Source organism: Lucilia cuprina, chromosome 4, assembly GCF_022045245.1.
Source record: "Lucilia cuprina isolate Lc7/37 chromosome 4, ASM2204524v1, whole genome shotgun sequence".
NCBI classification, from domain to species: domain Eukaryota; kingdom Metazoa; phylum Arthropoda; class Insecta; order Diptera; family Calliphoridae; genus Lucilia; species Lucilia cuprina.
This window is the reverse complement of record NC_060952.1, coordinates 89,914,851-89,931,649: the sequence shown is the minus strand read 5'-3', so window position 1 is coordinate 89,931,649 and position 16,799 is coordinate 89,914,851. Positions and strand designations below refer to the sequence as shown.

At 28.6% G+C, this 16,799-nt stretch overlaps 1 protein-coding gene across 10 annotated transcripts in view; it reads right to left on the bottom strand.

Annotated features, from left to right (window-relative positions):
* The window catches only part of LOC111675522 (diacylglycerol kinase eta), a 130,973-nt gene that overhangs the window by 32,614 nt on the left and 81,560 nt on the right, over positions 1-16,799 (bottom strand). For all 10 annotated transcript variants that reach the window (XM_046949025.1, XM_046949030.1, XM_046949028.1 and 7 more), the window contains one exon: positions 8,381-8,461. In XM_046949025.1, coding sequence (XP_046804981.1) covers positions 8,381-8,461 — 81 coding nt within the window. The remainder of the gene's footprint in view (positions 1-8,380; positions 8,462-16,799) is intronic.

Genomic DNA, 16,799 nt, shown 5'->3' with positions numbered 1-16,799 from the left:
TTAGTTGGTTAGTTAGTTGGTTAGTTAGTTGGTTAGTTGGTTAGTTGGTTAGTTAGTTAGTTAGTTAGTTAGTTAATTAGCTAGTTAATTAGCTAGTTAATTAGTTATTTAGTTAGTTAGTTAGTTAGTTAGTTAGTTAGTTAGTTAGTTAGTAAGTTAGTTAGTTAGTTAGTTAGTTAGTTAGTTAGTTAGTTAGTTAGTTGGTTAGTTAGTTGGTTAGTTGGTTAGTTAGTTAGTTAGTTAGTTAGTTAGTTAGTTAGATAGTTAGTCAGTTACTTGAATAGAAACCTAGTCTTCTTTCTTATCTTTTCCGCAGAAAGTTAAACCTTCAAAATTCCTTCCTTCCAAGTATCCTTGGTGCTCCTCTTACAAGCAACTAATACCAAAAAAGTTTCAAAGCTAAGTAAAACAACTTGATGATGACGTAAAATTTCAATAAGGATTATAAAAAAGTAACTATTGGACAAGCACTTATATAGATTAATTGAAAGTCATGAAAAAATTATTAAGAGGTTTAAAGAAAAATCTTTTACAACCACAACGAAAAAAAAATTGCTAAGAAATTTTTAGGTGGATAATAAAAAAAAAAGAAAAATTGCGTGTGACAAATAAAAAGAAAGAAATAAAATTTGTTTCTTAACCACTTAATAAAAATAAAATGAATATTCTTTAAGAATTTTTTCATTTAATATTTAAGATTAATTTAATGGTTAGAATAAAAAAAAAGAGAAATAAATTTTCAGGCTTCAACAAAGATTTAGTCGTGTGTAAAATAAATTCATCACTTTGTAGCGCATTTAGCATAGATACCATATCAAACTCTTACTTTGTTGCTAAACTTTCTTTTAAAAATTTTGTTTTTCCATCAAACTTTATGCAAAAATAAATATTATTGTTTTTTTACAATTTTTTTCTAACATTCTTTATACGATATCTATTATGGTTGAGTGAAATTTACAAAATGATGAATATAAGTTTAAAATATAAAACAAAACTTTGCCTATTTTGTCAAACTTAGTAAACAGCAAATTTGTCGTGTCTATAACTTAAGGTGTTTAATTTTGTTTTCTATTTCCGTCTCTAATATTGCGGGTCTTCTTCCACTGAATTTTTTTTATATGATATTAATGTTTAATGCTGAATATCTTATGCTAAAGTTGGTTTCGTCAAGTAATTTCACGCTTTCATAAATTTTGTATTCATTTATATTGTCTGGAAAAATGGAAACGTTTTATATCCGTGGAAATATTGAAAAAAAATTTATAGTATACTTTTCGTATATATACATAGGTACATAAGTGAAATGTAAGCAAAATAAACTGAATTGATGATATGAATGTTTCATAAGTGTGATGTTATTTCAATTGTGGTAAATGATAAATATCTGCAAAATAATTTTTATGGATATTTTAACAAGGAAATGTTTTGTATTTTAATGACTTCATTAATTATAATAAAGATATGAATTTTAAATTATCACTTGGAAATTTTACACAGCTTTGACTTATGTTAAAGGCGAAATATACATAATATACATACATATATATTATTTATGTATTGGATTAGAAATTATGTTTATTTAAAACAAAAAATTATTTTAAACATTTTACTTTCAGAATACATGTATAGGAAAACAGGAACAGACTTGAAATATAATATCGAGTAAATAATTTGAAAAAAAGGTAAGTGAACACATTTTTCAAAAAACTTAAAACATACAATATTTTAAATAAATTTTTTGATCTTATCCAAAAAAAGAATAAAATGTGAGAAAATATAAAAAAATAAATTTAGTCTTCAACTTAAATGTAGGAAATTTAATTGTCAACATAAATCTCCCCCTATGAGCGTGTTATGATCCTTCTCATCCTGGTGTTATTGCTAGCCTGATGAAAATATTATAAACTGTTGAATATCAAATGTATTCTTGGAATGATTTGACATAAATTCGAACCAGCGCATCAGTTAATCTTGTACTACTGGTTGACTGTTTTCCGCAGGACTTTGTACTAACTGATCAATTGTTTGAGATTTCTTTGGAATCCACGTAATGGTTGGGGTTTTAAACCAAATTCATGGAAAGGGACGTTCGATTAAAATATTGATGTAAGGTGAAATATACATTTTCGGAATAAGTTTCTATTATCGCACTGTACCATCTGATTGATGACAATGATTCTGAATTGCACTAAAGGTGTTGTCGGATGTAGTGATGTTTGGAAGTCGCGTAAGAGTTGTAAGGAAACTTTTGTGGAGTTATTAATATATTAATCTTTAATTTATCCACTATTTTCCTTTATTACAGTAGGTCCTTGTGGCTACTTAAATTAGTCTGGCTAATTGAATACAAAAGAAAAAAATTCGTTAGACAAGAACCGGATGATGCTATAAATTTAAGTGATCCTGTGTCCTTTCAAAAGATCTTCAAATGTTTCAAAAAATAATTAAAAACACTTTTACTAATCAAACAATGTTAAATTTGGTGTCAAGGCAACAAGAAGAGTTGGGAAATATTTTGTACTATTTTTTTATACTGTTAGGATGGAAATCTGTCAAAAATGTCTTTTGATATTCTTATCCTTAAAAATCTGTTAAAATATTTAATATTATTCTTTCTAAAAAATGTTGAAAGATTGTTTTATACATCTTTTGATCCTGACATAATAAACTACAAATTGCACAAAATATTTTACAATTTTTTTTTGTAAGCTTGACATCAAATTTGGCATTGTTTGATCAGTAGAAATATTTTAAAATATTTTTTGAAAAATGTACTTTTTTAAACATTGAAGTCCCTTTGAAAGGAAAGGACGCAGATTTTTTTCCCTTAAGTTTTTAGTTTCAGAGTGTCGGACGTGATATAGTTCTGTGTTTCAAACAACCGATGTAAAAAGCCTACTTAGTAGTGTGGTTGGATTACTTAAGAGGTAATGCAATGCACTGGGGCGATCATCTCCCTCATAGAATCAATGAGGGCCCACTCCTCCTATCTTGTCTTTCCCCAACGGGAATACTATGGCAGCAGATTATATAGCTCGAGTATCTTGAGTTTTACCAAAGAAACTCACTGATGTTGGGCCCGCTCCTTTTATAAGTTGTTGAACATAACTCAGAATAAATGTAGTTCCTTAACTGGACATATTAGAAAGATCAAATATCTTAAGCGTTACCAACGAAACCCACCATGTAGGTGAAAAAAAACACCGTGAAGGTGAAAAAAGGCCGACAATACAGGTGTTCACGTGAAGTCTTTAGATGATGAGAATGGTCTTTGGAAATGAGGAAATGATTGGTCATCCCTTATAGAATATACAGGAGTTCCTAACTGATATTGGGCGGTTGAGCTTGTCATTCCTTAACGGACTACAATGGCAGCAGATTAGATAGCTTGAGTACCTCGAGCGTTTCAAAGAAATAATAACAACAATAGAGTTTGGTGACACAAAACTAGTGATTGTCTTTTCCGTGTTAGCGAATGTATTGGCCTTGAACAAGGTGCAAAGGCAAAAAATACAATGGGAAGGTGGCGCCTCGTCAAAGAAACTCACCCTATAGATAAACAATACTATCGTGATAAAAAAGACCACCACAAATTAGGTGTTGACGTAATGCACTCCGACATCTTGTCAACTTCTGAAGTCTTTTGACTTACAATAAGATAAATATTTCTAAAAAAAAACTTATGTAACTTCTGATCCTCAATAGCTTAAGGGTAACTTTTAAACCCTTATTTGAGGCTCCGGGACGAAGATCTGTATCAACTTTCAATTAAATATCAAATATTCCGCAGTTTCTTAATTGTTTGAATAATTTTTATTAGATATATATTTGTAAGATATTGATTTTTGTAATCTAGGATTCCGTCAATAGCATACAGTGGTTGATAACTTTAAGTGCCTTTATTGAGATTCCTAAGATGAAGCTCTGTATTAACTTTCATAAAGCAATTTAAAATTCGACTAATTTTCCTAATATCAAATAGTATTTTTAATAATATTAGTCGTATTTAACATTTAATTTAATAAATTCATTATGATTATAATAAATAATATTATTATTTTAAATTAAATTTAATATTAGATTTTTTTGTTCACTTAGTTATTAAGTTACGTTCTTTAAAGTAAGCTCAAAACAAATAAAAAAAAATATTTCTTATTGTTTTCTTCTAAAAAAAAATTCCCTAATAAATACATTTGTTTATTAACATTCTAAAATATTTTCAACAAAATTCATGTCTATATAACCATTATTACAAAAAAGCAGGAATATTTTCAAATAAATTGAGCCATTTTTTTTGCTGTTAACATACAAAATGAAATTATTATTCAACCAAATTGTACGTGTACTTTGTACTTCTTATCTTACTTTTTATGAGTATTAGCAAGTCTTAAGGTTGAATGTAATAATATTAATATCCTGTTGCCATGTGGTAACCTTTCGTTTTTTGGCATGCCACAACTTTCAATACAAAATCGCACATAGACTGGAGTTACCGGTATATTTTACACAAATTCTTTTGCCTTTCAATAAGAAAGGTAAATATGTAAAAATTTAAAAAGATAGATAGCAATTGAAAAAATATACGTGTATAAGTAGGTAAATTTAAGCCGCTTGCCATAAGAAATTTTAACTTTTTGCTTAGAAAATATAACAATAAAAAAAATGTATTGTTAAGTAAAAGAACTTTTTACAAATTTTATTTTCAAGGAAATCAAATAAAAATGTATAAGCATGAAACCTAATACTAGACATGTATATAAAAAGATACTTTTATTTTTTATTACAATTAGTTGGCTGTTTTGCTGCAACTAGATAAGATACTGTTTTGTAAACATTTAGAGCAGCAAAAGTTTATTAAACTGTAAAAATAATTATAAATCATAAGAAAAAAAAAACATAAAAATAAATGTTTTATAAAATATCATAACATTATGTAAAGGTAGTTTTAGATAGTGTTAATGAGAAAATTTTTTTTTATTACGATTACTGTCTATGTATAACACGAAGCTTAAATTAAGAATTTATTTCATACTAAAAAAAAAACAACTGACCTTTGATATTAAATATTATAGTATTTCTTACATTTCTTTAGTATGCTTATACTTAAAGATACAAAAGAGGAGGTGAATGAAAGTTTTATAAAAGAAATATATTATTTTGCTACATTATATGGTGGTAAAATGTAAAGGACGAACATTTTTTTGAACTTTATAGTGCAGTGTTGTGGTGTATGAAAAGAAAACGAAGGTTATTCTTAATATCCATTAATGCAGGGTTGCATCATTTTTTGAAACAAAAATATTAAACGATTTAATTAGGCATGTCCTTTAACGCAATAGAATTTTGATAGTTTCCGGGTTTATGTGGAATTCTTAGAATAAAATTCTCACATAATGTTCTGGAATGTAATTAACACTGTTATAAAGAAATTTCTATAAATTTGCCAGTTTTTCGCAGGAATTCGTCTCAGCTCATTTGAAGTTGAAACGAGATATTGGCAAATATTTTTTCAAATTCAAAGTAAAGGACTTACAAAGATTGTTTAAATTGAATTGTCCGATAGTGCGGAACTAACTAACTAACTAACTAACTAACTTACTAACTAACTAACTAACTAACTAACTAACTAACTAACTAACAAACTAACTAACTAACTAACTAACTAACTAACTAACTAACTAACTAACTAACTAACTAACTAACTAACTAACTAACTAACTAATTAACTAACTAACTAACTAACTAACTAACTAACTAACTAACTAACTAACTAACTAATATCCTGCGATATCCTTCGAAAACACTTTTTTTGTGAGTGAATGGGTTAACGTATTAGAACTTGGTTGTTGAAATTTGTCACCAGGTTTTTCCCAAATTTGAATTTTTTGACCGAGCGCTGACGGCTCTTTATTATATAGAAATTTGAGACAACAGTGGTTAGTCAATGTTATTATAAAAAATATGGTATGTATCACGTTAATGTGTCTAAAATAGGAAATGGGAACGACAGTTACAAATGTTGGAAAACTTAAACGTAAATTTTATTCAATATCGGTACATTCGTACTTAAATAGGAACAAATTTGAATTATTTCGTAAAATGAGTTTTTTGCTATTTTGAAATATAATAACGGAGGAGCATGCAAAAATATTCAAATTGTTTCTGTTTTGAATATTAGAATTATGTGGGTTTTAACGAAGTTTTTAGGAAAGCAAAGAATTGGTTAAATTATCTTCATTTTTATACCCTACACCACTATAGTACGTTTGTGCTGATGTTTGTAACATACAAAAATATTGGTCCAATACCCACCTTAAAGTATACCGATCGATTCAGAATCATTTTTTGAGTCGATTCAGACATGTCCGTCCGTCTGTCCGGCTGGCTGGCTGTCCATGTAAACCTTGTGCGCAAGGTACAGGCCGCAATTTTCAAGATAATTTGATGGAATTTGGACCAAGCATGTTTTTTGTCACAGGGATGAAGCCTATTGAAAATGGTTGAAATCGGTCCATTATTTCACCTAGCCCCCATACAACCGTACCTCCCGATTTGAACTTTTAATGACATAGTTACGTCAAATATTCTATTATCTCCCTAAAAATTGGCACAAATTAGTTTTACATAATTATAAATGACACTGCAGATTTTCGTAAGGATCGGCCCTTATTTGACCCTAGCCCCCATACAAACCCTCTTCAAAATGTCTTAAACGTCTAAAATTGACTTGTAACCATTTGTATCGCAAATGAAACAATTTACCGAGGATCGGCCCATATTTGACCTATATAAAGACTCATTTAGAAATTTTAGTTTTTTTTTATCAATAAATTGCTTAAATATTTTGGAATAATATTCAACATAAAAGTTTCTTTATAAAAAGTAAAAATTTTAAAAATATACTCATGGTGTAGGGTATTATATGGTCGGCCATGCCCGAAATAATAAGTTCTAAAATATTTTTAAAAATAACCGAATTTTAAACGGGTTTGCGCGCAATTCAAAAAATCTACATAGGAAAAAAAAATTTATAATATTTTTGAAATATTCTTCCTACTTTTTCTACATATTTTATTTTTTATTACTAACTTGGTAATGGGTTGTACCAATTACTTTTCAATTACTTTTCAATGGCTACAATTTACCGTCTTCTTTACTTAAAAGTATTTTAGTAATGACTTACATATAATGTGTTACAGAAGTACTTTATTTTCGGATGATTTCCGAAATTGAAAGCACAGTTGAAAGCCAAAGTAATAATAATAATATAATAATGTGAAGGAACCTATAACTATAAGGGCAGTGTCACACGTTCAATAATTATCATGATATTTGCTGTATTGTGATATGTATTGAACGTGTAGCATGTAAAATTGATGGATCTTGTTCCATACACAAGAGAACTCCAATTCTCTGATATCCAAAAGAAGTAGCAATATTTATAATGGAATACGTGAAAAAATATCGAATAAGTAACATCCTTTATGATATCAATTACGTTTTATTTGTAAAATTTCGAAAAATTAATAAAATATAACAAATAACAATGAAATATTTTTTTAAGAGTTGTTAAAAATTATAAAAAATAATTGCTATTTTTCTAAATTTGTGTTAATTTTGTTTAATCAGGAACAGAAAATATTTCTGTTTCCACACTATTACATTTAAAATCAAAACTGGATTTCATTTAATGAAACTTCCTATTTATAATAACTTCTTCAAGTTATATTGATTTTGTCATTCCGTTTATAACACATCGAAATATTGGTCATAGACCCACAAAATTATATATATTCTGGGTCGTCATTAAATTCTAAGATTATCTACTTATGTCTGTCCGTCCGTCCGTCTGTCTGTCTTTCTGTTGAAAGCACGATAGAGTCCGAATGGAAATAGCTAGAGTGTTGAAGTTTCACATAAATATTTGTTTGGTATTGAGAATGGGCAATATCGGCCCACATTTTCGGATAGTCCCCATACAAGTGGACCCTCGAAAAGCAGCTTTATTAGTCATAACTTGTTTAAAAATACGACTATAGCGATAAAATTCGCTCCAAAATCATGAGGATCGGTCAATAATAGGATCGGTCCATAGTAAACCCTACCCCCCATATAAGGTCCCCTTATAGGTGTCTAAATTTTTTTTTTTTGATTTTTTTAAACTCTAAAATTAAAAAACTTTGACAATTGTTCATATATTATAAAAATTACAATCGGATTTCAAAATTCATGTAGTATAGTAATATAAAGTGAAGTATGTATGTATTACCAATGTTAATCACTCATATTTAAAAGAAGCCTTCTATATTACCTTGAATTATACTTATATAAAAGTTTCCTATTAATTAGTTTACAATAAAATAACAGCAAATAAACTCACCTGAAAACTATGATTTACGTTTTTAATACTACACTCAGCTGTACATAAGTCTGATAAATCAATTTCATCGAACACATCACTCTGAAATAAATAAAAAAAAATGTTTTTAATTTTTGTTTCATATATATATAATAATTATATACAATATGAAATAAATTATGTGTACCTATATATAAAACATCAGCTGCAGTAAATGAGATTATTATTTTTAAATGTTTGACATTTAAATAACAACTGTTTTAATTTAATTGATTATAACATGTTTGTAACATGTTGATTTTTTGAACTTATTAAATAAAATTAAATACATTTTACTTTGAACAAATTCTTATTTTTGTAAACAGATAAATCAACATCAAAAGAAAATTGTAATTTAATTAAATATATAAAATTCTATTAGTTTTAATGTAAAAAAATTGCTGCTTTCAGGTTTACTGCAACGTGCAAGGTCTTAACGAATATACATATGTATATGTATGTGTATGTTTGTATGTATGTATATTTTAAATTATTGATGTTGCTGAAATATTGAGAAATATTTTTTTAGCTTAATTTTTAACAACATCTAGAAGAAGGTCATTATTTTTAACAAGACCCTCAATACAACATCAATTTTAATTTTTTTCTTTTCCATTTTTTATTAAGATTTATTTTTTTTTCTTCCGTATATTTAGCAGCAGCTGTTGAGTGAAAAGATATGGCAAAAACTTCTTGAGTGGATCATTAAAGTTTTTGATTTGTAAAGGAAATCAATGAAATGTTTTATAGAGTAAAAGTATGATTTTAATTATTTAAAAGTGTCGAAATAAATTTAAACAAAGTTAAATTATGGTTTTATGGGAAATAGGGGAATTAATGGTCAGATAATCTAACGAGAAACTGTTTAATGTGGGACAGATGGACATTGTTATAAATCAAAAAACTGATACCAAAAAAGTTAATTTATTTTGCGTTCTGAGACACTGTAACCATGTAAGTCTGTTTGTTTTTTAAAGCTATGTAAGTACATATATAGTGTCTCTATATCTGCCTCTGGAAAGGGCAATAGATATTCATTATTTTTTGTAAGAAATGAACAGTATTTTATCCACTTTTTTAAATGTTATCCATACACATAAAAAACTGAAAATAAATTTTAATTATAAAAATAATTGTATCAAGAGAGTTTTGTACCTATAACCAAAATGATGATATCAACTACCAAATTTGTAAAAAATAAAATTATTTACTTTTTTTCCAAATAACGAATTAATCAGAACAATTAATGTCAGTAATTGAGACTGGATTTAAAATTGATTTTTTATTAATTTATTAATCAAATAAATTAAACTGTTTGATAGAGAATTTTTCAAAAATCAATTAAGAATGTTATAAAAACAATAAAATTATTATTCGATTACACACAATGTTAAAGGAATACCAGACCTTTAACAATACGTTCAGTATTTACAAAAATTGTCACTTTATTGTCACAATTTAACATATGAAGTGTTTCATAAATTAGCAAGAAACTTGAATATTATATGCCTAAAATTTTACTGACTATTTAAGAATTATAAATATTGCTAGCACAAAAATTCTAAATAAAATATTAAAAATAATTCTAAAATAAAAAAGAAGGACAGAAATTTTTTTCAATCAATTAAAAAATAATTGAATTAATTAAAAATTTAATCAACATTTTACAAAATTTGTTTAAATAAAAAATAAAGAAAATTGAAACATGTTAATTGAAAATAAACTGCCGATAATTTTTTCTGTGTACTGGTGAACCCTAGGAAATACTCATAAACATGTGAGTTTCACTTAGTCAATTATATGAGAAATTCAGGGAAGAAACTTTACTATTTTATAGGCTGAAGTCCAGAGATTTAAGTGTTCTTCAAAAAAAAGTACCAAAAAATACGTTTTGTTATCCCGAAGATATCTGGGGGCTTTAGAAAATTGATTTCATCAATCATACAGACAGACGGACATATCGGTGAGGAATCGGAATATATGTATATACTTTGTGGGGTTGCAAAATTATTTTAAAGAAATTACAAACGGAAACTTATATATACTCTTCCCGTGCCGCACTGGAGCATGTTTCATTGATGTTTGACCCACGTCTTGGTGTGTTGCAATTTCCATCAAAAGTGGTTATACTAGAACTTGCCGGAACTATAAACTGCTGATTGCTCATTACACTCCTCGGCTAGTCTTTGGAATGATATGACATGGCGTCTATCTAGAGAACCCCTACTACTAGTAGCCAGGTGTAAAGTGGTGATACCAGATCCCGATGTCATTTCACTCCTCGGCTAGTCTTTGGAATGATATGACATGACGTCTATCTAGAGAACCCCTACTACTAGTAGCTAGGTGTAAAGTGGAGATACCAGATACTATAGTCTGCCGGTAATATAAACTGCTGATGTTATTTCACTCTTCGGCTAGTCCTTGGAATGATATAACATGGCGTTTATCAAGAGAACCACTGCTACTGGTAGCCAGTTGCCTACAGGACTATGACCTTGTTTGTCACGTAGTGGCTATGGTTTAAACCTATATTAGCAGGAAAAGTGAGTTGTAGCTTAAACACTGATGGATGGTTAATAATTCAGGATAAATTTGGTGCTATTGCCGATGTCAATAGGTACCTCACAAAGTATGTTGGGATTGTTGGACTAAACGGGCCGTATTCCTATAATAAATATATTTTTCTCTTATGAATGTTCGTTGAATAAAGTGTCCTTTCTTTTTCAGGTATGTTCGGAGTAAACCCTGTTCATACCAATTTTACCATTGTTTGTCACTGTGAGTAAGAAAAAAGTATCGGCTTATTTTATGGGTTCCTACTTCCATCCGCCGTTTACGTCTCTAGGTGCTGTTGCCGACTCAACAGAGGTCATTCCATCTGCGTGGTTCTAAAGGAAATAATGTTTTTGAATCTCGGAAGTTTAGTAGCATAATAGCTAAAGTACTTCAACAATAATGCCACTTTTGTGTAAGATATACAATACAGTGGTTGAAAAAGACCACTTGGAAATAGGCCATCATGGCAGGTGTTCACTTTGACATTCATACCCTTTCCACGATGGTGAAGTGTATAATAATATTGCTAATATTTAAAAATTGTTCAACCTAAGTGCTTTTTGCGACAATTATTTGTTTTTAACATTGCAAGTGAAACAAATTTGTAAAACTAGAAAAAACATTACAATTACTTTAATTGTTAGATAAAATCTCTAGAGTGTTATGAAACTTTTCCTTAAGGATTTGATTTACATTTGAATAACTAAAAGTATTTATTTTCTTCTTTAAAAGAAAACTTTTTTTGTATTATTTTCCTGGTATCTTCGAATAAGACATTTGGTATCGAAAAGATTTTATATTTATCTTTGCTTTTGATTCTCTTAACATTTTTCAATATTGCCGCTATAAGGACCATTACAATAATTACTGTCAATGCTCAAAAATGACCTGACATAAGTATTAAAAAGTTTTCTTTTTCGTTTTCATCATTGTATAGCCTTAGCAAAGAAATACATATACGGTAGCATGGTTACAGTATAAATGATAGTAAAGTGTACAAAGTTATTAACATTTGTTATAATGTTTTCTTTCAAATTTGTTTCATTTCATATATTCCACCCGCATTTTGCTTTTAAGGAAAAATGTGTTTTTCCCCACATTAAAACCACCAGCTAAAAGCCACTTAACAAAAATTAATTTTTGTAATTGATAGATTTTTCTTTTGTTAAACAAATGCTACAGATATTGATATTTTTAACAGTAGAAATTTTTATAATCTTCACAATAAATTCAAAGGTTGTCATGTAAAAACTTTCAAACTGCAAAAAATTCTGATTTTAGAAATATAAATCGTAAAATTTTTCAAAAGAATTTTTTTTTAACAAGGAAAAAAGGAGAAGGAAATATTAAAAGCTTTTTTCTAAGGTTTGTAAACAATAAATAAGAGTTTAGATCAAGCATCCTTTAGTTTGTATTATAGACTGATCAAAAATCTGGACTTAACACTGATCAAATGTCAAGACTATGAACTAATGAATAGTCTGGAGTAAAGATTGATATCAAGAGACAGATAAACTCAATAATAAAATACATGGGATGTATGTATACTTATCTTAACATTAGTCTTATGATAAAGTACTACTCTATGGACTAAAGACAAATCTATAGTGTGAACAACAGACAAATATAAAATTTAAACATGTATGAATGTATAGCCGGACATGGTCGACTATATAGTGTAAACTACAGACAAATCTAAAATTTAGACATGTATGAATGTAAAACATGGTCGATCATATGATACCCTACACCAGTAAGTAAATTAAAATGTGGATTATTTTTTAAATAATAAAGCATTTCATTTATTTTGCACCTTAATTCCGGAAAAAAATTTTCATTAATTGCTAAAAAAAAAGATTTTCTACAAGTGGAGGAGTAGAGAAAAATATGGGCTTATCCTTATATTATTTATACTGAATTTAATCGTGTTATTAGTGTTTATAAATAAATTTTGACTTTTGAGTGATAATTCGACGTGGAGTTTGTATGGGGTCATATGAGGCCCGATACTCGGTAGATCTTGATGACCAGGATTTTTTTACTTTTTTCTCGATTTAGAGTGTTATTTTGAGTTCACACCTACAGTAAATGGTTATTTAAAACAAAAATATGTTATTTTTTAGAATTTTATGACACTACATGCTGAAAAGGATAATATCTTGCTATATCCTTCGAAAAAAAAAATTTCCATTTTTCATTGGAAATTATATACTTTAAAAATAAAGTATATGGTGAAATCATATCCACAAAAACTCCAGAGGTTAAGTTTTGTGTGTAAAAGGGTTAACGTTTTATAAAAGTAAGTTTTGTTGATTTGATGTTGAAACTTAATTATAAGCCCAAAATACCTATTCGAGTGGAACGGTTGTATTGAGGCTAATCGAAATATAGACCGTTTTCAACCATTTTCAAAAGCGTTCGTCCTTGGCCCTAAGGAAGACTATGCATCAAATTTCATCAAAATCTCTTGAAATTTGCGAACTGTTGCGCGCTCAGAAGATTTACTTGAGCACACAAACAGACCGACCAACAGATAGACAGACAGACAGACAGACAGACAGACAGACAGACAGACGGACTTTTTGTTGGGTGTAGGACCAATTTTTTGGGTGTTACAAATATCATCACAAACGCTGATAGTTTGTACTATAGACAAATCTGTAGTCTGTACTGTAAACTAATCTAAAGTTTGGGCTATAGACAAATATATAGTCTGGATTGTATAAATCTGTATATAAATCTATTGTCTGGACTATAGATAAATCTATAGACTGGACTTTATGTGTAGCTATAGTCTGGATTATAGATAAATTTATAATCTTATAAATCTATAGTCTGGACTATAGGTAAATCTATAGTCTGAATTATATACAAATCTAAAGTCTGGACTAATGACAAATCCATATTCTGAATTAAAGCAATAAAGCATGATATTCATTTATATAATTAAAACTTATTTATAAATGTATAAGTGTATAAGTGAAAGAAAAATCTTTTTGATAAAAAACTTTAATAGAATGAATAAAGAAGATATTAAAATCATTCAATTTAGCGTAATTTTTCTTTTTTTCCCATACCGTTTTTCGTAGATGTTTAGAAAAAAAAACTAAACTGATTTCCTAACATTAAATGAACATTTCCTTTTGCACTTATCCTTAGTTTGTTTTTTAAGTTTCGTTTTTATTAGTTTTTTACAAATTTTGTTGGTAGGAAATAAAAAATATAGAGATTCACAAATGTTTTTTTTCCTAACGGATACTATTGCCTTTAGATTTAGATTCAGTCAGTAAAACTTTAAGAATGCCAGCTTTAACAAAACGAGCAGTTAATCTTATTGTTTGCACGTACCTTGATAAAAACCTATATTAATGTATACATATTAGGTGAAAAAAGTGCGAAAACACACCAATAAAAATTAAATGTAAATAAAATTTGTAGAAATTTTCCTTAATCAGTTTCTTTTCTTTACTTTTACTTTTGTCAATGATTTTCCATGACTGTCTTATTTCTGTATTTTCAGGTTTTAATGTTGTCTTTATGAACAGACATAAAAATTAACGTTATTTGTTTTTTTTTTTTTTTTTTTGTTGTTTCATTTGCAAACATTTGAAGTGCAAAATTTCAAACATTAGAAGTTTACCTTTTCTTTTTGAGGATTTTCTTTGTAACATCATGTGTTGTTGTGTTGTTTACCAAATATATGTATATCTGCCTGATTTTGTATGTATTTGTGTAATTAAATGTTAGACTAATTTTTAATTTTCTCATCAACTTTTTTTCTTAGGATCTCATTTTATTTACTGTTGCCTAACAACTGTAATTTTAGAAAGGACTAAATTTGTGTTCATGTATGTTTTGTGCGTGTTTAAATGTGTTAGAAAATTAAGCTTTATTTGTATTTGATTGTGTGTTTCAGATTTCTTATAGACTTTGCCGTCGAAGGTGGATAAAAGTGGAATATTTGATTTAATATCGGCAGTCGGAAAATTGATTTATATGTATATTCAAATATGTTTCCATTAGAGATTTATAAGTTATTATTGGTAAATTTTCTAAATTAAGTATTTTATGGATTATCGTATAGTCATGACTATGGTTCTTAATCTATAACTGATCTACAATTAAAATTATATACTGATATTTAGTCTAAACTAGACTATATTTCATATTGCAGTTATTTTAAATAAGTAGACTATAGTATATAGATAATATTTACTTAAGACCGATCTACAGTTTAGACTTTATATATAATTGCTATGGTACTGGTATCATATAGACTGTTTTCTTTTTTTTAATTGAACCAGCACTCAGGGGATTACCCCTACTTATGAGAAGCATTATGTAGGAACTAAGTAGGAAAATAGGTTGTGGGAAGGAGGATACTCCCTACGTTTGTGAACATTTGATTTAAATCTTCTTATATCGAAAGTGGGAACACCTCTGCAGGAAGTTTATTCCACATACGAACAGTGCGGCTGAAGAATGAATTTTCCATGTAACGTGTTGTGCGGTCTACTGGTCAATCTACCAAAAATGGGTGTGTTCTTGAAGAAAGACGTATGGAACACATTCCATTGTAGTATCGATGGAACAGTAAAATACACTCCACGCCCTCTCCTGTACGCAGTCAAGTAGCTCCAAAATTACCTTCGAAGCTCCGGCCCATACATAGGATTTGTATTCCATTTACGGTCGGATATAAGTGGTGTAAATAGTAAGAAGATCAGATGGAGTGAAGTAGGTCTTACACCGTTGCAAAAAACCGAGACACTTGAATGCTTGTTTCGACACTTGAAAAATGTGTTTTGCCCAGCGAACATCGTACTGAATTTACGGGCGTTAAAATCAACTCTGTTAACACGACCCCATTCAGAGATTTTTATTAAATAGTGATTAAGTGACTCATTCATATTGCGCCTTATTGTACCAATCTCTAAAGGGCTTGGCCTATGATTGAATGAATAAGAATGGCAGATACTGCTGTCATCCGCAAAAGAGTAGATAGCGTTTGACATAGAAGGTCATTTATAAAGATAAGAAATAGGGTAGGGGAAAGAACGTAGCCTTGCGGGACCCCTGAATTAATCTTGAACTCGTTTAAATCTTAAAATCTATAACAACTCGTATAGTGCTATCTCTAAGAAAGCTCGAAATAAATCAATACATGTGCATCATGCCACACTCTATCAAACGCCTTTGAAATAATAATTAACTGACTGATATTTTTATTTATATATAGTTGAGATTGTGAGTCTTAAGTCTATAATATGCGAAGATTGTGGGCCAGTCAAAAGTCTTACTAATAAAATAAAGAATTTAGACTGGTAAAGACTTACCAATATTCTATAGACTGATCATAGACGTGTCTAAAGATAGAACTATTGCTTAGATTATTAACACAAGTGGAAACAGATTTGTAGACTGATCATTAGTCTTTACTATAGAGTCTAGAATAAGTGTGTAGATGTTCAAAGATTATATTATACATAGATTTATCTATACTATGCACTGATCTACAGTGTAAAAAACTGCCCTGGAATCGAGAGTTCAACAGTAGATCAGTTTATATAGTCTATACTCTATAGAAGAATTTTTAATAATGATATAGTCTAGAATATATGTATAAAGGTTCTGAGTTCATGCCATAGAATTCTTTGAACTATATTCTGATCTACAGTGTAGACTATAGACAGATAGACCAGACCAAAGGTTGAATTATATTTCATGCAAAACTGCTCTATGGTTGAGATCTGTCTATAATTTAGATACAAATTAATGTGTCTAGATTATAATAGAATATTTATGAAATAAATTACGTTTATTGCAATGTTCTCCTTTATTT